The sequence below is a fragment of the Accipiter gentilis genome, chromosome 11, assembly GCF_929443795.1.
Source record: "Accipiter gentilis chromosome 11, bAccGen1.1, whole genome shotgun sequence".
Taxonomy (NCBI): Eukaryota; Metazoa; Chordata; class Aves; order Accipitriformes; family Accipitridae; genus Astur; species Astur gentilis.
Window position 1 is genome coordinate 10782071 of NC_064890.1, and position 21917 is coordinate 10803987.

Genomic DNA, 21917 nt, shown 5'->3' on the forward strand with positions numbered 1-21917 from the left:
GCTGACTAATAATACAGGAGCTTAATTTCCTGGAGGAAGCGCTTTATAGTCCAGTTTTCATTTTACTCACTGGGATGCAACCCCCAAGGGCCTGCTGAGTAATTTGTAGAAAAATGTGACCCGAGTCCTATGTCAGCTCAAAGAGCATAATAGGAGGGAAGATACACTGGAGAGTCCAAACGTGTCCGTGATGAGAAGAGCATGGCATTGCCGGTGCTGAACTGGAAGAATTGTTACTTGAGTGTACTGAATGCTCCCAGAAAGGTGAGGAAAGGATCCTCATGGCAAGGACAGGTGGCAGGAATCTGTGGGGTTTGTAGCAAATAAATGGGATCAAGTCACCTTTTGCCCTGTGACCAAAATCTGAGTCTGGGGACTTACTCGTCCTCCGTTCCTGCAGCCTTGCGGTGGAGGGACTGCCCTTGCTGTGCCGTGGCTGAGATTTACACTGTCGTGGTTGTGCGACTTCAGTGGGGTCCCTCTGTGTCTTCACTGGGGGAAGTTAGTTAGAAGGACTCCCTGGCCTATATTCAGGTGAAGGGAAGTCACCTTTAGTGAAAGTTCAATGTGAACACTTGGACACACAAAACAATTTGTGTTCTACGAGTGTTCAAATATACCACTCTTTTTTCCTATTTATTCTGCCACTTTCAGGCAGATACTGTTCTGAAGGTAAATGCCTATTGACATGTTCAGTTTAAGTACTGATTCCCACCAACAATAACAAAATATTATGCTACCCTAATGCTAATAAATTTTAATGCTTTTATTCATAACTATATGAATCACCAAGATTTATACTTATCATAAAATTCTGGAAGTGAAAGTAATGAAGTAATAGACTAAAGTAGGAGGAGGTCTATATTTTCTGATATATTTGTCAGCAAATCATGTACAATATGGCATTGGATATTCTTGGATTATTTATTCAAAAAAGCAATCTTGGTAAAGGAAGATAAGATAGGGCAATTAAAAAAAAAAGTGAATTTAAGTTTATGAGCTGCAGTGTTCCTCAGTTAAATTGAATTGCTCCAACCAAACTGGATCCCAGCTAAGGAACTCTTCAAATGTGTTCATACTGCTTCTTTTGAATTGCATTATTCTGTATTCTTTTTTATTTAATCAAAAGTAAAATTAGATGCATTATTTCAGATTTTTTACAATGTTATGTAAGCTACACGTGGCAAAGAAGTTATTTTTACTGTTAAATTACACTTGCTGAATTTCTGATAGGGTCATTAAAACTATAGCAATGTCCCTATCCATATATAAGTGTGGAAGTCTCATGGCACTTTACACACTTCTGGTAGTTTTAGACCCTATGTCCTGGCAAAAATTCCATGATAAGTCCTAAAGTCTGCCTGATCTCAAGTTCTGATTTATTCTGGAGTACTTGTCCACTACCAAATCCGTGATCTCCTTTTTGTCCGAGATTAATTACAGTCAATACGGCTCTCGGTGTGTTAAGGGAGGATTTCAGCCTTCTAGATGCAATGTCATCCACTGGAAAAGAAACCGAATTATGACAAAAGATGTACAAACTCCTCTACTCACTGTGGGATTGAACTAAGCCAGTCCCTTGACTTCTCTGCTTCCTCTCCCATCACTTATGTGTGCTATCCCTTAACATCATAAACTCTCCAGGGCAGAAACTGGGTTTGAAGTGCTTAGTTCAGGAGGAGCTTAATCCCTTTAAATGCTACTTAAATATAAATAATAGTAATAAACTCTTGGCAGCAGGCTGCTGGTAGACTGCTGCATATCCATGCTGAGTAATATTGTCCCGTTGGCTCCTTGAATCTGCCTCCCCCCGTCGCAGCCCGTTGCCGCTCAGCCTGGAGCGGTCACTCACGCTCTCTCCTCTCGGTCCGGGTGCGGCGCTCGGGCTCAGCACCGCCGGGGCAGAGAGGGGATGGATTCTGCTTTCCTTCCAAAAGACCGGAACTGCAGGCAAAGAGGGCGCGTGGTAGGTGTGGGCTGTGCGAGTGTTGCAACGCACACGCTTCCTGCAAAGGCATTTTGGCGTGGGCTCGCGGCCCTCGTCCCCGGCAAGTGGCTTAGTCCCCGCTGCGTGGCCGCTCCCGTGCCCGTTCCGTGGGGTGGGATCGTCCCAGCTGGAAACCTGGCCCTTCAGTGCCTGTTGTAGAGATGCACTTCCTTCAGCTTGGACGCTTTCCAGCATCGGGCCAAGTGAGTGTTGCACATTTTCATATACAACGTAGTCCTAAAAGTTTTAGGTTGGGTCTTTCAAAAGGCTTTTTGAAATTTGGTGACAAGAAGTACATGGGAAGATGTGGTTTTGCTGAAACTAAAGCAGTAACTTGTGGCTGTTTACACATTCAACCACCATCTTGTTTAGGTCTGTATGAACAGGATTTTATACCAATTACAGGAATTATATTTAATTTCATTCTTCTCTTCAACATTGCTTGGACAAAGGATTAATGTTATGAGAAGCTACAGAAGGCAGTGACCACCTCCTAGTCATTAGGAAATAAGAATCTAAACTAAAGCCATATTCAGAATGAATCTGGCTTTATGCAAGCGAATATTCACTCCCCTGCAGAAGGATTTTGCAGTCCGATGAATGTTTTGAAACTGAGGGGAGCGTTTGAACTGTGAAGTTGTGATATTTCCCTGGATGAAATAAGTTTGTTTGTTTGTTTCTGTTTCAGCTGTCTACAGTTAATACAATTGATGTGGTTTTATCTTTTTATGACATGCATATTTGTGTTCCTCAGATAAATGGGAAGCCCCTGCAGTACATTTTCCCTCATGCCAGGCTCAAACTACTGAGAGACCCAAAGGATCACACAGTTTCAGGTAAAAAAAAAGAACCCTCTGTGAGACGTGATAATTAATTTGATTAGCATGAATCATGCAAAACATTTGCAGTATTAAAAATAGTTCCTGTGTCATATGCAGCAGGAAATTCAGTGGTCATTTTAAATCTTGCTAGTTGGTTATAACAGAAAGCAGCAGTGCGGAAAAAAGGTCACAACATCTGTTCAAGATATATAAGCTATACAGACATTAAAAACAGAGGGAAAATCTGTTGCGTTATACTTATGAGCAGTCTGGTTTGCTGTTGCTTTTTATGTAACTATATTATCTGTATGAGAAGTTTCTATAAAATAGGCTTGTGTAGTTGTTCAACATGTACAGAAACAAAAATTTTATTCTTTCTCTACTGGAACTGTTCTACAGAGGGGGGTAGCAGAACCATCAGATCCCATTTTTCTGTGATATCTTCACATAGAGACATTTATCACAGGACTTCAGATGTATCCTCTTCTTCCTAATGCTAACACAAATGCCCGTGTAAGTCTGAGTCTGCTTGCAGAGGAGATGAAAGTGGCAAAGGTTAGATTCAGTCACCTCCCGGACTGTGAGCAGGAGCACGGTGTGCTGTTTTCATGTATCAAATTGTAAAAGGCTGCCAGTTACAAGATCTAGCACAGGTAAGGTCTGTCTGTTTGAGCTTTTGGAGTTGCACTCTTTCTCACATCTAATACTGATAAGGAACTCAAAGGGGGTTTAATATGCTGTTTGTCTTCTTTCAGAGGTACATGCTGTAAGCGGTTTTGTCGTGGAACCGTCAGACTTTCTTTTAACTCGCTTAAAAAATTCTAATAGTGTGTGTCAAACTCTGTTTCTGTGCAGAAGTAATTACCGACTCCCAGCGCTGGTGTTCCCTCGAGCATTAAGTAGAAAGTGGCACGAACTTACTTGAATTGCTAAATATTGTTTTCACAGGGTTTCTGGCAGTAAAATCTTCCTCACTTCCACCCCCAGTATCCACCTCATATTTAGGGTGTTAAATGAATGTTCTGTATATATTATGAGGTATTTTCTTGCTAGTCGGTGTAACACCCACTGATGATTTCAGGCTACAGAGAGACCCCTCCACCCACCCAGCACAGTCTGAAAGAAGCCACCGGGTCCACTGTCGTGTCAGCCCCCACTGCGCCGGGTCCTCGCAGACCGTGGCAGCCCCTTGACATCCTAGTGGAGATCTCTGCCCTGCGGGGTGATGAGTAATGCTGTGATCCAAGTTGCTCTCTTACTCAAGAAGGAGTGGAATTACAACCACACAACTGTGTATAGCTCGTGATTTAACGTTGCCGAAGGCCTGCTCACTTCTGTAAAGTTCCTTACCCTCGTGCAATGTAAAACGCCTGTTCCAAATTCTCCACTAGCTCTTGTGCTGGCAACCACAGCAACCTACCATGCATCAGGGTAAATGCTTTGTAAGCGATGACTGGAAAACCAAGGTGTAGATATTGACTTCCCATTTACTAATGCCCTGCACAACATGAAATCAGACAGGATCAAATATTCACTCAGGATCCTGCTAAGTTTTCATAGCCCTCACTGGGATTGCTTGCTGCTGTAGCTGTGCTCTATTGTATTTAGAATCTAATTGAAGTAAGCAAGCTTGGCTATATGTCTACAGGCTGCAGTCATACTTCGGGTTTTTAGTCCCGATACACCCTTGGAGACATGCACAGACATACTTCTATATGATGTACATATAGATTTCCCTACAAATATGAAAAGGCTTAAATGCAAATTGAACATAAAAGAGCCAGAGGTGGAATAGGGTACCACGAGAGAGGACCTGAACCAGAAGAAATTCTATTTTTCACTCCTTGTAGACCATTGAAGTACCATAACGCCTTGACTTTGTACCTACCTTCCTCCTTGCCTCTCAGTGTCTGAAGGATTAAAGTACACAGAAGCTGTCTTTAAATGTGCAGTGCTTTGTGCTTAACCTTCAGCCTTCCAAATGACCTATCCCAGAGCCGCACATATGGTTTTTATTCATTTTTTTAAAAATTCCAATTTTGATTAAACATTATCTGCAATCTAATAGCAAGTATCCTTGTTTATTAACCAGACAATGACTATTAACCCGGGACAGACTTAGAAATCTATTACACAGCTTAAGTTGCTTAAAATATTAGTAGATTAAACAATATATACTGTTATACCACCACAGCTACCTCACTACAAGATTTTGGGCTATTCATCTAGATGCCATGGTTGGTTGGTTGGTTGCCTGGCTGGTTTCTTTTTCATTTCTTTGTTTCTTCCCTCCTTCCTCTTCTTCTGCTCTCCCTTTCTCCCTCCCCCTCTCTTCCTTATCAACAGTACCAAAACAAGGTGCTGAATCATTTTCTTTTGCTTTATACTTCTTGCACAGGCACAGTGTGTATGCGTATGTTAAAAAAACCAACGGCCCTCAATAAAGCTCACACGGGGAGTCAGATCTCTCCAAGAGAACAACCAGTCACTGTGCAGGTGGCGATGGGAGTCTCTGTTGCAGCCATCCTTGCAGCAGCATCTTCAGCTGTATCGGACAAGACTCCCTAAACTGTTGTGTTGCTGGATTCTTACGAGCCAGCTGGCCTGTGGGTCCATTGTTTCTGGTTATCTTACAGTATGTACAAAACATCCTCTGTCTTAGCTGTGCACAAAAGCCTGTCCTGTGTGATCATTTCTGCACACAGAAGAGTTTCTACTGATGATTTAAATAGTCTGCGTGCAGTTTGGTCAGTTCAGCAGCAGGAGCTGCCTGGGGAGATGCCTGAGACTGACAGGTTCTCCTCTCAGGGAATTAATGAACACATCTTAAGTATACAAATAGCGTATCTTAACTGGTGTGTGCGCAGCAGGAGCTACATGGGAAAATCTCCCAAATTGTCCGCAATTCCCACTTGGAGAACTCCTGTAACTGTTGATCAGCTGCTTTGCTGGGAAGCTGGCCAGTAGTTCAGCCCATCATCTCATCTCACCGAGGAGTTCCTGGGCCAACCTTGGACATTAATGACTCAGTGTGCTGGGTCAGCCCAGGTACCCAGCTATACCACAGCTGTAACTATAGGGCAAGCTTGAATTTCATCCTAACATCACCATTATAATTTTAATTCTATCTCATCACATACTTACCATAGTGGAGGTTACTCCCTGATTATGGATCCAGAAGCTGGCACATTATGAATATCAGTAATAAGAGTAATTCCAAATCATTTAAAATTCAGGCTGTATCACTATGTATTATGTGCACATGCACTCTGTTTATTTGCTTTCTTGATTAATGAAAACTGGCTCTGAGGTACATATGCCTTTGGCGCCTCTTACATAATCTGGCATAATTTTACACACAAAAACATTTACTGCAAATTCTAGCATGTGAATGAGGTGTTTAATGAGGAAACAGGCCAAAATTGTGATGGAAAGACAATAGTAGCTCTGAATGAAAAATAAATGTATACTTGCTAGCTGGCCTCTCTCTGGAAGGTTCTTGTTTCTTTAACATATGCCATCATCCAGCTCTTCTTTTCAAGGTATGCAGTATCCCCTCCTCAGGCAATACTGATAGATGTGAAGGAATTGCCAAGGATTTTCGCTGCAAAGATTGATTAATAATTTGCAATTTAAAAAAAAAAAAAAAAGTTGGCATCACGGTTATGCTGAGGTGCCAAAGCAATGATGGCAGTGATCAGTGAATGATAATATAGCAGTATTTAACGCTCCAGAAACTCAGTTTGTTTTCACTGAGAATCCCTTGTTCCTTTTGGATCCGTTAGCGTAGCAGCATAAGCACTGTTTTATACTGCCAGCATTTTCTCTTCTGTTTTTTAACACATCATAGTTATATTTGAAAAAGTGAAAAGAGGACATGGCTATTGAAGGTAACGAAAGCGTTGGCAATACCTCTGGAAATGTTGTAAAGATAGAAACATTGTGTTATTCCTGATCAGAAAGCTGTTAGGCACACTGGGTGAAAACCCAACAAGGCAGACACATCTCAGTAGGTCTATAGGTACAATGAGTGCACTCAGTCAAAGGTAATTCTTGCTGCTTTGCCTCACTTAGGCTGAGTCACAAGTAATTCTTCCCTTTCCAAAGGTAGGATATTCAGTGTTTCCAGGAAGCAAAATGTACCTTTGAACAGCCAGACTGTCAGTGTTGTGGAACATCCTCGTCAATTCTGATGGAAAAACAAAAGGCAGAGAAGCAATTCAGAAAAAACTGTGAACTTTATAGCAGAGTAAAGAGGAGAATTAGACTGTGGGCAGAAGACTGCATCCTTAAGCTTCACTTCAGCAGTGATGTCAGTGAAACTGCTAAGGGGATGACAGGGTAGCTGTAACGCTGCACACACGTCAGAGATGCCTCATACTCTCCACAAGGATTATTAGTTCCTGCACACAACACTACATTTCCGCAGCATGGCAGCTCGTGGGGTACTCATCCCGAGAGAGAGAAAGAGGATTTGAAGAGTTTTCCTGTATCGAGCCCTCACTGCTATAGATAGTCTCTCAATAAATAACCCTATACATTTAGGGTTCTTTCACCTGCAAGTTCAGCAAATTTGGTTCTTACAGCAAAATACTGAAGTGAATATGTGATTACTAATCAATTAAAAAAATATGTTAAATATAGTCACAGTCTGTGTTGAACGTGATACAGTAGTCAGAGGGTGAGAAGCGTAACCCACCTTTTGTCCTAGAGGGTTACTTCTCCTGTTTCTTTGGTTTAACGTTGTGAAGAACTGAGCTAATACTTTGCACAAAAAACCCAGTACTCTTCTCTAACACTCACTTGTCACTGGGGAAGGATTTAATCCCTAATTAATGGCCATCATTCCCTCAAACACTCTGTCCTTATCAGAGACGTGACACAGAAGGTTGAAACCCCAGAAACAGAAAGGGACAGAGCTGTTACAGCCAGGCAACGTCAGAGATCTGCCAGTGAAGTCATAGGTGGTAAGTGAGGACAGGAATGGAAATACAGGGAAGGAGAGGTGTCTGTTTGTGCCTGAATAGCAATCTTAGAAAGAACTTAATACCATTCAGGTTTTCTAAATTGAAAAAAAAAAAAAAAAAGACCACGAACAAATTTTTGTATTTGTTAGAAACATTTTGTAGTGATACAGATCATATATTCCACGTTTATGGGTCTTCTCCCTAAATTAACTTAATTTGAAAAGCACTAATGTGGCTATTTAAAATCTTTCCATTAACCCATTTTGGCAGTTTGTTTGCTTATGCATTTTTCAGTCTATGAACATCTGTTGAAGGGGGTCTAAGAAGATCTTAAGCTGAGTGGAGGTGATCGAGAGAACAATGTGTCTACTGGTTCTAAAGGTCCACTTTGCTTTCATAGCTCTCATGCAGAAAAGGCCGCAGAAACAGGTCACTGCGACACTGAATGCTAGAGTTAAGGCCCCAGGTTCCCATGGAAAGCCAAGAGGAAAGCTGGCATGTAAGAATGAGATTCGAGAAGCCAAAGCAGATACCTCTGTTTTGGACATAAGTAATTCAGGTCAGCACTTTCTCGTGAAGAACTAGAAGATGAAACGTTCAGGGATGCGGATCATTGGTGAGACAACTTGTCAAGGACTTTAGAAAAAGTTAATGCAGAAATGTCAGTTTAAGGTTTCACTGAGCAGGTAAGGCATAAATTATCTTAATGACTCTCAGAGGAAAATGAAGACCCTGTGCTCCCTTCTCTGCATACTGGCTATCAAAAACATGCATAGGTTTAATAATTACGCTAGAACGAGGCAGTTACAAAGGGCAATCAGAGGCTGAAATAGTTTAAATAAATCACCTTTTGGATGTGGCTGTTTTCCTCTATTGATTATAAAGGGAGCATGAGATGACTAACTTAGACTACAATTTTTGTCTTGTAGAGATCTTAAATTAGATGAGAGGAACAGATATGGCTTATGGACAAAGGAGCTATAGAACAATCAAAAGACCTGTAGAGGACCGGTTGTCTAAAGGACTACTTCGCTCCTTGTCAACAAGAGAAAAATGCCTATTTGAGTGCTAATTTGCATGTTAGATCAGAAATTGTCTTTTTGTTTTCTGTAAAAAAATGTTTTTATTTTGCTGCTTGTTGATGTCTTGGGCAGCAGTACTTGTTGGTTTGAGAATATACCATTTTCTCAGGAAAGACTGAAAATTTCCTTCATTTGACAGCTTCTTCTAGTGAGTAGAAAAAAATTATCATATCAGTCTCTTGATACAGAAGTGAAGAATGCAGTGTTTAAAGGAACAAGCTATGCAGGTAAATAAATTACCTTTATCCCTGTCACAAAACCCCCTGCATTTTGAAGGGTTAATTTCAACAAATAGCAAACTGACTAGTAAATTACTATGCACTTAATTCATATGCTGCTTTTCTTTTTCAGTAGTCGAGTTATTGTTATAAATATTCATTTTGTGTGAGACATCAAATGAGTATATCACAAATAAGATGTGACATGCCAAGTCTTAGGAGATTTATGCCTATTCTTTAAAAAAAAGAAGAACAACAAAATCATTTTGTCAACTCCTCCACTTTAAAATGTGGAAAAGTTATTTTTCTATGTTGTTTCCTTCTTTTTTTTTTCTTTTTTTTTTTTTTTAATTATTTTACTACCAGCCTAAGCTGGGTACAAGAGAAGTAAGGCACTTTGTTACTAAAAGACATGACTTCAAACCCAACTTAGATGAAAAATGACTGGATACAGTTACCAACCTCATTCAGCCGTGCCTGATGTCATCAGGGAAAGAGCACGTGCAATGAACTGAAGTTCTCAACGTGTGTCTTCGTGGACAGTTCCTATTTCCAAACATAAAGCTAGCCTGTATCCACAGATGGAATGGTTGTAAGAAATGAACTGTCAAACGGCCACACAATCCTTGCCGGGGACAGTCTGAGCAGCTGCTCTGTGATATCTCTTCTGAGAATAAACCATAAGCTTCTGTCTCTGCTGTTGCCAGCTTAGGATCTTTTCCAAGCAATGAGTCAAAAGGTAATTGGAAGTTTAACAACAGAGGAAATACAATTCCTTCACTTATTTTGGGTAATTTATATGAATATTATAATGGATTTAATGAATTATACACCAATACCAGACACTGTCTTTCTCTTTGAGAAAAGAAGGAAAGTTCCGAGTTTTTTACAAAGACTTAAATGATTGCAGACATTACTTGTTTTGGAAAAATGGTATTTTACAACTTATAGTCCCACAAATTCTTCCCCATTAATGACAGATATCCATGCAACACTGTATCAGTTGATTTCTTTGGGCAGGAGAGTAATTTGGGTGAGATGCTCCTTTGGTTTTCCTTCAGGAGGAGTTTTCCAGTGTGCAGAGGCTTTACTGGGTAGCTGTTAAGTGCAGCCGTCCCGTACCGATGAGGAGCTTATCAACAAGAGGGAGTCAGGCTCTTCACAGTGATACGTAGCAGAAGGATGAGAGGCAATTTGCATAAGTTAAAACAGGAGAGGTTCATACTAGATACAAAGAAAATCTCTTTCCCCACCGCACTTAGCTGTAACTATTAAGATGTGTAAATCTAAGGAATTTTGTGACTTGCTTAAAAGTCCTTCCATTTTAGAATGGGAAGGAGAGTGTATGTGGTTAGATACAGGCCTGCTCACTAAATAAAACTGTGTGGGCAAGAACACTATGACAAAGAAGGGAGAGAAAATTCAGAACAGATGAAGGGTGCAAATCATATTTCCACTAATGCAGTCCTGACGACAAGGCCAAGAGTGAATGGTCTTTCTAGCCTTTGATAAAAATCTCAAGGTGCTCCAGAGTATAAGTTTACAGTGAATAAGGTCACTCTGTCTGCATTTATGTATCTGTTTAAGCAAACAGTGTCACCTTTGACATATCTTACCTTCAGATAGCATCAGCACTCCATACAGACAGCATGAACTACTGTTCAGTAGGTGATAGGATGGAGTGCTGTTTCTGTTTCCTCTTAACCCTGTCCTCCAGTTTACCATCTTCATAAAAAGAATTTATGATAGACAAAGCCGTTGTGCTCCCCAAATATCAGCATCATGATTACTGGAAAAATAATGCAAAATGAAGGAGAGGAATGTGTTTCTTCTTTCCTTATTCACTGTATGTTGGACAGGTCTACACAACACCCTGGACAAGAGTTTTAGCAGGTGTAATAATCATCACTGTTATTTATTGAAGATAGCAAAATTTTCCCAAATTTGTTAAACATAAGAACAGTCTTACTGGGTCAGACATAAGGTTTGTTTAGCCCTTCATCATGGCTCTGACAGAAGGTATTTAAGAATATAAGGCCAGAATAAAGTGGCTGAACCACTCTGTGAAGCAGTGATTGCTTCTTTGCATTTAATGGGGAACTGCTCTTTTCCTAAAGGCTTTTGTTTATGCCTTATACTATAGCTAGCATATACCTATCTATCTTACATATTATAGTAAATCATATCATATGTACATTAACTCTATTACTATTTCTTAAATACAAAAGCTGATAGGAATGTGAGAGTTCAAAACTAACATTTTAAACAAAAAAGTTCAGCTGACAGTCAGTGGTATCTGTTGAGCCATTGGTGTCTATCAGTAAACACAGATGAATCTCAGTGCCTACAGGTTTTTTATAGACTTAAAGCTACAGTCTGCCATAGATGATAGCTGAGTACTCTTATTCTGATGTGACAGATCATCCAAAAAGAAGAGGCCTGTATCTTGTTTTCAAGTAGATAAGTGCTCCAAGATGCTAATTCATGAAGCACTTTATGATCCTTCAGGATGATAACTAGTGTGCAAATCAGCATGAAGCAGATTTGCAGCTGATATAAATCAATGCTGTGTTATTAAAACAACTGGAATATATCTGAATTTCAGCAGCTCAGGATTTGGCTTCATGTATATTTTATACTTTAATTGCCAATGGCCAAGAAGTGGAATAACTGAGTAGGCTTAATCATGTTTCTAGGAAACAACTTCATTTGAGCTAATTTCGTTAGAAAGCACCAAAACAATTCTGAGCACAGCCTTGAAAATGTTGTACCTGTCTAGGCAACCAAGCTCTGATATGGATCATCATGTTATGTGTTCCAGAGAATTGCATAGGAGTAACAGTGCAAATAAAAATTTACCCTGGATTTGATTATACACATTACTTTCCCTGCTGCTTTCCAAGTGCCTGATCTAACTTGGTTTTGTTTGCTTTGTCATGTTTCCATTCTGTCTGTTCTCCAGACTTCCCAGATTGCTTTATCACAGATATGCTATCTAAATAAATAGCTTGCATTTCTTCATGGGACTTTTAAGTCTGAACTCTCCAAAGAGAAGTCATGGTTGTTTTTTCTACAGCTGACAATTCTGTTTCATACAGAGAATGGAACGTGGTGTAAAATTGTTCCGACAGATAAGGGCCTACCAGCGCTCTAGCATATGTCTGGTCTAGATAAGGCTGGAGGATAAATGGGGAGATAATGCCTAGTAAATGAATACAAGAGGAAGGTATGCTCTGTCTCTGTGCACAGCCAAATAGAGTTGGAAGAGTATTGTTTGATTTGATTGATATGTTCTCATTGCTATAGCATGGTATGTTGGCACATTGCAAAATCTTTCATGCCTAATGTCTCGTTTATTCTTTATCCTGATGCATTTTTCTAATTGCTAGCATTGGACCTTGACCAAAAAAAGGTCACTTTTGTGCTTCCTTGCTATGATTCAGCCTTCTGGTTTTTTTAATTTTGTTTTTGAAGTGTTGTTAGAAAGTGACAAAACCCGTATTTGGACTTCCTGTTTTTCCTCCCTTGGTGGTATGTCTGTGCATTGGCTCATGGATCAGAAACAAAACACTTTATCTTTATTTTGATGTTTAAACATATCTTCAATTTCAAACTACTCAGAGACATGTGTGGAAGCCTTCATCTGCATTCTGCAGTTCAAGCCCATTTCAATTTTTCCTATTTTACTTCTGTGTAGTTTCAACTTCAAAGCACATAATATCCAAAGGTGGTAAACAACCACGGTTTTCCAGAAACAGAGTAAATAATGATTTTCAACTACCATCTTGAAGGGCATGCTCTTAGGATCTTAGAAATCCAAATCAGTAGTGTGTTTTTTAATATAATTCTGAAAAATTCAGTCACCTAAAAGTCTATTAAAAATTCATGTAGTTCTGTATCTAACCGTGACAAGAGTCAGATTGCTGCTGATGTTGATACTTAGAGTTTATAATGCTGAGTCACACAAACTCATGTGTGATTACTGAAAATCTGTTGCACATTCTAATTGCTTCCTTACTTTCTTTGCTCATCTAATTAGACATACAAGTGGTTTCATACTTTGAAAAATTAACCCAGAGAAAATATTTGTTTGAGTTAGCACATGAACAATGTTTGCACAGAGCTTCTGGGTCACATGCCTGCACTCTCATGCCAGTATTGAAGTTGTTGCTATTGTATGGGACTTACCTAATAATTAAACAATATCAGTCCCTGCATTTGGTGCCGGAATTCTATTTACTTTTAGAAGAGAAAACATTCTTGGAAACTTAATTTGCACCTTTGTGTAAAAGCAGGCCCACCAACACCAGCAAAAGCCTGGTGTGCCTTGAATTACTCAGTTTTTCTCTGTTCTTTTTTCTCTTTTTTTTTTTGTAACCTGTAACTTATGTAAGGGGTTATTGACATTTGTTTGGAAAGGCAAGACTAATCATTGTTTAGATGCTGAAAGAGTTCCAGGAAATCTAAGCTGTTTATACTCTAATGGCTGTAATGGAGCTGTTCAGCAAAGTAGTAAAAAGATGATAAGATTTCATGAGCTTCCCTGTGACCAGAGAAACAGCAACGGATTGGCAGCAATCTGACCTTTATTATATCCATAATGGACAGAAAAGACCAAATTGTAATTGCAGAGCTCAGGTTATGGTCAGCCTACTCCAACAAAACACATAGTCTTTCTGCTGTGTTGCTGCTGTGACACAGCAAAGTATACAAGGGTATACGATTTCATAATGGTCTGAGATACATTGAGCTACACAAGTTCAGAACAAATAAGTCTGATTGGACACAAAATACCTAATGGTGGAATTAAGGAAAAGAGAATGATGAATTTTTAAAACACTTTTGCAGTGATGCTTGCCAGGTCACCAGTGGCAGAATTTTTTAGTGCCAAGTTGTTGGTCACTACTCAAATATACATTTTTTTATATGTATATATGTAATGTATATGCATCACTGAAACAGTCTGTGATGTCTGGAAGGATATGAAATGACAAGTGAAATGTCCTGTTGAAAGTCAAAAAGTAGGTTAATTGCCAAAAAGCAGAAAAGATAGTGGCCATTCAATTTTATTAATATCTTTCTCCTAAGTATGGATTTCTCTCAAAACTCTTCATTTGTTAGACACTTGAAATCTTCTTTAGAATAGACTAGACTAAACTAGAGTAGAGTAGAATAGAATAGAATAGAATAGAATATTTCAGTTGAAAGGGACCTAGAATGAATTCAGAGCTGACCAAAAGTTAAAGCATGTTATTAAGGTCATTGTCCAAATGCATCTTAAACACTGCCAGGCTTGGGGCATCAGCCACCTCTCTAGGAAGCCTCTTCCAGTGTTTGACCACCCTCTCAGTAAAGAAATGTTTCCTAATGTCCAGTCTGAACCTCCCCTGGTGCAGCTGTGAACCGTTCCCACGACTCCTATCACCAGATACCAGGGAGAAGAGCTCAGCACCTCCCTCTCCGCTGCCCCTCCTCAGGAAGCTGTCGAGAGCAATGAGGTTGCCCTTCAGCCTCCTTTTCTCCAACCTTGACAAACCCAAAGTCCTCAGCCGCTCCTCACAGGACGTGCCTTCCAGCCCTCTCACCAGCTTTGTTGCCCTCCTCTGGATGCATTCAAAGACCTTCACATCCTTCTGAAATTGTGGGTCCCAGGACTGCACACAGTACTCAAGGTGAGGCCGCACCAATGCTGAATACAGCAGGATAATCCCCTTTTTTGACCAGCTGGCTATGCCGTGTTTGATGCCCCCCTGGATGGGGTTTGCCCTCTTGGCTGCCAGGGTACACTGTTGATTCATGTTGAGCCTGCTGTCAACCAGCACCCCCGATCCCTTTCTGCAGGGCTGCTCTCCAGCCACCCCTCTCCCAATTCATACTTGTGCCCGGTGTTACTCTGTCCTAGGAACAGGATCCGGCATTTGGACTTGTTAAATTTCATCCCATTGTTCATAGCCCAATGCTGCAATCTGTCTAGCTCCCTCTGCAAGGCCTCTTGTTCCTCAAGAGAGTCAACAGCACCTCCCAGTTTGGTATCATCGGCAAACTTGCTAATGGTGCATTCAACTCCCGCATCCAGATCATTGATAAATATATTGAACAGGACTAGCCCTAGGATTGAACCCTGAGCAACACCGCTGGGGACCAGTCACCAGCCAGATGTAGCCCCATTCACTGCAACACTTTGAGCTCTGCCCTTCAGCCACTTCTTCACCCAGCACACCGTGAACCCGCTCATCCCACAGTTGGACAACTTGTCCAGAAGGATGCTGTGAAGGACAGTATCAAAAGCCTTACTAAAATCCAGAAAAACTACATCCACCGCCTTCCCTTCATCCACTAGGCAGGTGACCTAAAGCTTCTAAGTTTGTATTTTCAACTATGTTAATCAGTGGCTCAAAAGCTGACTGTAATGATTTAGTATCCATATTTGTTTATCAAAGTATAAAACCAATTTAGTTGCATGATCTGTCTTGTTGACATTATGTATGCAGTAGGAGCATGCTTGCTAAGGGACAACCACAGGTGGATGTGTGAGTGCATTAGTTTAGCATTAGGTTTTTTAGGTTTTGGGTTGAGGGGGTTTGGGGGGGCTTTTTTTTTTTTTGCTTAGCATGCTGCATCTTAAGGCTTTAGTTAAGATTAGATAGAAGTGTAGGATCACAGCCTTGGGAGATCAGTAAAAACAGTTGCAATTAATTAGCAGTCTTCTAGCTTTGAAGCATCCTAAAAAGGATTGGATCTTAAATGTGTAAAACTCCCTTTGAAGAGATGTTTTCCTGAAGATATTTTCCATAGAAATCAATACTCAAGAGTTCAGAAAGGTGCCCTCTCTCATTCAAAGTATGGTGATTTGCTTTCTGACAGTTAACTGGTCCTGTGTCTTCTAAAGAAGAAGACAGCAATTCATTAATCTGAAAATCTAAAATTGAAAGATGAATCTCTGGTTACATCAAAATAGTCTGAGAGATGGAAATTAAGACTCAAAAATTAAAAAAAAATCTGAGAAAGATCTGATGACATTTTTAAACTATCTGCATTCAAGGTGGTAAATTGGTGAATGTCATTGCAAACAGAAGTAGTAAACTCAATATTTTCAATAGATAAAGTAACACCAGGTTTGAAATCCCATCTTCACATGAGAAAATACAGCAACATCCAAGTAATATTTCTTTGTCAGCCAGAACAGAGCACTTAAAGTTCATAGGGCAAAAAGTAACTCATTCTGACTGCCAGGAATTGAATGTGTTGTTACTTAAGTTGAAATATTTATTCTAGTAATTTTTTTGCAACATAGTAATAATGGAATACAATTTTCTAATTTAGTGCAAACAGATCAAATTAAATGAAATACCCCCTGCTTTGTGCAGCAACAAGAACCTGTGCAAACACGCACTCACACATCCACCTGTGGTTGTCCCTTAGCAAGCATGCTCCTACTTCATACATAATGTCAGTCACACATTTGAGTCTAAAATCTGCATATGTAAAATCACAAGCCTTTTCAAAGAGTCTAGGAATAAAAATCTTTATATATTAACGTGGAAAATAATTGATTTTATTAGCAGTAATATGGATGAACACCTTAGATTCGCAAAATCAGAACCAATGTCATTAATAATTTTCAAAGTTATCTAGCATAGGTATCCATAGAATTGCCGCTGAAATCAAGTGTCTTATACACTCGTTTGTATGGCAAAACACCTCTTTGCCATTCTGTTATGATTAAGCTATCAGAGGTAGAGGTACTAGTATAGCGTATCATGAGAAAACTCTGACCCTGTAGAGTTACTCCCCTATGTGATGAAAAGCATCCAGTCCTACTGATACGTTGAAAAGTCCATATGTTGACTGTGTGGGTTGGGAGTAAGGTACTGTGTGCTTGTTTGTGTGTGTTGTGTACTAAGAATAGTTGTTCATTGGATTTGCTGAACTGAATAGTTCCCAGTTGCGAGCCTCAGATCTGTAACATATTAATGAGTCTTTCAGTAGTGTTTGATCAGAAGTCCTCTGGTAAATGTGCAGAGCACCCCACATGAATTTTTAAGTCTTAAGGATGGACTAATGTTTAAATGCTTTTATAGGGGTATGCGTTTGCTTTATGCAATGAGGTGTTTTTCGAGTTTTTTTAAAGACTGTATTTTTCAACTTTTGTAAAGGACATCCTTAGAATGGTGGGTTTGCTTTCCTTATCAAGTCAGGAAAAATAAACTTTACCAGTGCTAAATTTCATATTTGCACCGAAATAAGGTAATTAATTTAAAATAACTATGCAGTTTGTTCCAATTACACTGAAAGATTACTCTCCTCAACAAAAATAAACTTAGAATTTCCCATAGCAAAGTCCCAGACTGCCAATACAGCTATTGCTAAAACACAGCATCCTTTCTGTATACCAAATCATTTGTGTTAGAAACCAGCCAAGAAGCAATATGTTTAGCTAATCAATTATCATCCATAGCAAGTTTATAATTAAAGGAATATTAACTACCATGATGGATTTATCTTGTAGCAGAAATTTAATTATATTCCCCATGCCTGTAATTAGCTTGGGTATTTAAGTGGTATTTTGCATTTATTATATGGGTCCCTTTACTTTTTTTTTAGAGGGGCCCCCTCAAGCTGAAATATTTATACTTTTCCAATTCTTAATTTGCTGTTAAAAGAGGAAGAGACAACTGTTCACTTGTCATGTCCAAAAAAAGGCTTAAAAAGATTAACATTCTTTTGCATTACATTTGCATTACTTTACAGTCCCAGGTGTAAAGTCTTACAAGAAGCTGACTTTCTTAAAGATGTTGCTCAGGTCTTCAAATTACAAAAAAGAAGACAAACATGCAGAGAGGAGCCAAAGTGGCTAAAATTTTCAGCAAAAAATTCAAGGAACTTACTAGCAAATTTCATGCTATCATCTGAGTATTCACAACTCCTGCTGAAGGTACTTAGACCTGCCTACACAGCGTTTCATAGTGGGTTTTTTGAACTGGCAAAGTTGCACAGGACAAAAACCAAGGTAAACTTGGGAGGACATACTTGCCATATCAAACCTCTGTACAGTTGTAACTTACAGAGTTATTGTTCATGTTGTCATAGGGTTGAGTTTACATATTCCCTAAATCTCTTATCTGTTCTGAAAGTATCAAGACTAAATACCACCCAATAAGTAAACCAAAAATACAGACTCTGGAATGGGTTTATATGACAGATCTGGACTTTATCTCAAACTTGGATATAAATATAATCTACAGGTGAATTATGTTCAATGTATGCGTACAAAACTCCTACCTGTACTCCCAGTAGTACTATACCAAAATCAATTTCTTCTGTTACGCACTGTGGTCGATAAACAGTACGAGATCTGGCCTGCAAAGAGTCTTCATCATCCTTTGTTAAAAACTCAAGGTCTATCATACCATTTATCATACACTAGCCCTCACCCGTGTCATGACTTATTCCCACAATACCCCTGAAACTCATCCTTGGCCAACAGCCCACACTGAAATCATTCACTGAAAGTTCTTTATACTGAAAGCACATTACCAGTGGTCATCCTGTCACTGAATCATAGAGTCATAGAATGGTTTGGGTTGGAAGGGACCTTAAGGTCATCTAGTTCCAGCCCCCCTGCCATGGGCAGGGACACCTTCCACCAGACCAGGTTGCTCAAAGCCCCGTCTGACCTGGCCTCGAACACTGCCAGAGATGGGGCATCCACAGCCTCTCTGGGAAACCTGTGCCAGCGCCTCACCACCCTCACAGGGAAGAACTTCTGCCTTACATCTAATCTAAATCTCCTCTCTTTCAGTTTAAATCCATTACCCCTTGTCCTATCACTACAGGCCCTTGTAAAAAGTCCCTCTCTGGCTTTCTTGTAGGCCCCCTTTAGGTACTGGCAGGCTGCTATAAGGTCTCCCTGGATCCTTCTCTTCTCCAGGTGGAACAACCCCAACTCTCTCAGCCTGTCCCCATAGGAGAGGTGCTCCAGCCCTCTGATCATCTTCATAACCCTCCTCTGGACTTGCTCCAACAGGTCCATCTCCTTCTTATGTTGGGGACCCCAGAGCTGAACACAGTACTGCAGATGGGGTCTCATGAGAGTGGAGTAGAGGGGGAAAATCACGTCCCTCAACCTGCCGGCCACAGTTCTTTTGATGCAGCCCAGGATACGGCTGGCTTTCTGGGCTGTGAGTGCACGTTGCTGCCTCATGTTCAGTTTTTCATCCACTAATACTCCAAAGGCCTTCTCTGCAGGGCTGCTCTCAATCCACTCATCACCCAGCCTGTATTTGTGCTTGGGATTGCCCCGATCCATGTGCAGGACCTTGCACTTGGCCTTGTTGAACTTCATGAGGTTTGCATAGGCCCACCTCTCAGGCCTGCCCAGGTCCCTCTGGATGGCATCCCTTCCCTCCAGCGTGTCGACCCCATCACACAGCTTGGTGTCATCTGCAACCTTGCTGAGGGCGCACTCAATCCCACTGTCAGTGCTGGTCCCAATACTGACTGCTGAGGAACACCACTTGTCACTGCTCTCCACTTGGACTTCGAGCCCGTGACCGCAACTTTTTGAGTGGAACCATTCAGCCAAGTCCTCATCCACCAAGTGGTCCATCCATCAAATCCATGTCTCTCCGATTTAGAGATAAGGATGTCATGTGGGACAGTGTCAAATGCACAAATCCAAGTAGATGATGTCTGTTGCTCTTCCCTTATCCACCAACACTGTAAGCCCATTGAATCCCCACCCAAATTGTGTTACGTTAGGTCACAAAACGTAGATCTAATGGAAGTATACCATCTCCCCAAAACTGATCTGTACCCATCACCTGAGGTGCCACCAGCCCGCACCACTAGTTGTGTGGTTGAACTTCTTGCATGCTCCAGCGATGCATACTGCTTGATTTATATAGCAGTCCGTTCATCTCAGTGCATTAAATATACCTATGTACACTAATTACTGTGCTGTAGCTGTAAGAACAATCCTTATATATTTCCTTTTAATTCCTCAGCATTAGTTGGCCTTGGTTGCTCTCACCTACCTGTTTTATCAGTATATTAGTGTGAAGCACCATTTTGGTCTCGGCTTGCCGTGGTGGACTGAGCTGTTTCCTTCTTAAGTGACTCCTGCTAAACGCCTTAAGTCATGAGTCTACTCTGGCCTTCCTTACCTTTATATTGCGCTGTCCAGGTTCCACGCATGTATCTGAACACCAGGCATCTTCCAAAAGAAAAGAAAATGCTTCTTTGGAAAATGTCTAATATGCAATTATGAGGAAAGCTGAGGCACAAAGGACATAGATTTAGCTAAACTGGGATAGAAAAACTAGCGGAAACTTTTTTGGCCAGAAACTCAATGTGGCTATCTTGCTTTTTAAACAAACTCAGGGCTGACTTATCAAACACTAATAGCATTATGAGGAAAATCTTAATCTAAAAAGATAAAGAGATTGTGTGGTGCGCTTCCTATAACTGATTAATTTAATCACTCAGAAGATTCAGCTTATTAAATTAATAAATTGAAAATTAATTATTTAGCCATTACAATAAAGGTGGGAAAATCAGCCTTTACATTCCCAGATCAAAGTGTGAATTATCTCATATGAAATTTTCTTTTTCTTCAAAGACAAAATTTGTTTTTCTTGTATGGGAAGTATTTTTGAAAAAAGTAAGATAGCATGAAAAATTGGTAAGGCATAAGATTATCTTTATGAGACTCTTTTTTAAGCTTTTATTTTCACTCTCATTGTTCTGTACATAAGGGAGATTAGTGATCTGCTTCTCTCCACCTAAAATAATTGGAATGATCAAAATGTTTTCATCTTTGTAATTTTTAATAAAGGGAGAAAATATGTTATATTTGATGAAGCTTTACACAGACTGATTGTAGGCTTTTTTTCCATTTTGATAATTCGTACATCCTTTGATGTAAAAGATGTCAATTAAAAGCAAATATTTAAGAAAAAATAATAGCAGCTGCCAAATATAGGTTCATGTAAATGTACATGCTTTGCTGCTGGAGCTCAATGATCTCTGTCTGTCTCCATATTTATGTGATTCTAAAAGCTCAGCTGCTATAAATTTTCAGCTAAATTGCATGCATGTTTTAGGCATATGATAAAGCTATCCTTTGAATCCACACTTCACATGGATTTCTAGCAATATAATGCAATTTATTTAATACTGCAAATTATGGTTTGCTTTAAATAGGTTTGCCATACAAATAGTCCCTTTGCAGTACACCAAGACTGTCAGAAGAAGGTAGGATTGGCTTCAGTGTAATTGTTAATGAATCAGTTATTTGTGTTATGTCACTCGTACAGTAGTTACTTAAGATCTTTTCCTACACTTCTGCCCAAAGTTAAGTCTTTGGGAAAGTGACAGATGGGACTGCAGTTAACCTTAATCTTCCATTCATAGCCAGAAGTTATTGGTAACATCCTTCAGTAACCTCCGATGAGTTGTTCTCTTCCTTTCTTTCCAGTGAATTATTCATTGCTTCATCTCTGTTTAAAGTTTTCTCTTTCTTTTGATAACAGGCAATGGACTGGGAATCCGAGTTGTAGGTGGGAAAGAAATTCCAGGAAGCAGTGGGGAAATTGGAGCTTACATTGCCAAGATCTTGCCTGGGGGCAATGCAGAGCAGACGGGGAAGCTGATAGAAGGTAAGATAAATGCATTATCAAAAAGTGGAACCACGGGAGCATTGAGAGTTTGGTAGAATTATTTGTAATAAAGATTTTCTCTTGCACAACAGGTGTAATCTTGTGCAAGGAGTAAGGGGCATCTGAGAGCCCCTCTAAACCTCCATGAGTCTTAAAGCAGAAAAGGACTGATAGAAGGTCATT

The 21917-nt window shown here is 40.0% G+C and overlaps 1 protein-coding gene across 6 annotated transcripts in view; it reads left to right on the forward strand.

The window, feature by feature from the left end:
• The window catches only part of PCLO (piccolo presynaptic cytomatrix protein), a 379284-nt gene that overhangs the window by 241833 nt on the left and 115534 nt on the right, over positions 1-21917 (forward strand). For 5 of the 6 annotated variants that reach the window (XM_049814309.1, XM_049814305.1, XM_049814306.1 and 2 more), the window contains exons 9-10: positions 2742-2823; positions 21609-21734. In XM_049814309.1, coding sequence (XP_049670266.1) covers positions 2742-2823; positions 21609-21734 — 208 coding nt within the window. The remainder of the gene's footprint in view (positions 1-2741; positions 2824-21608; positions 21735-21917) is intronic. The other variant, XR_007507699.1, reaches the window with a different exon arrangement.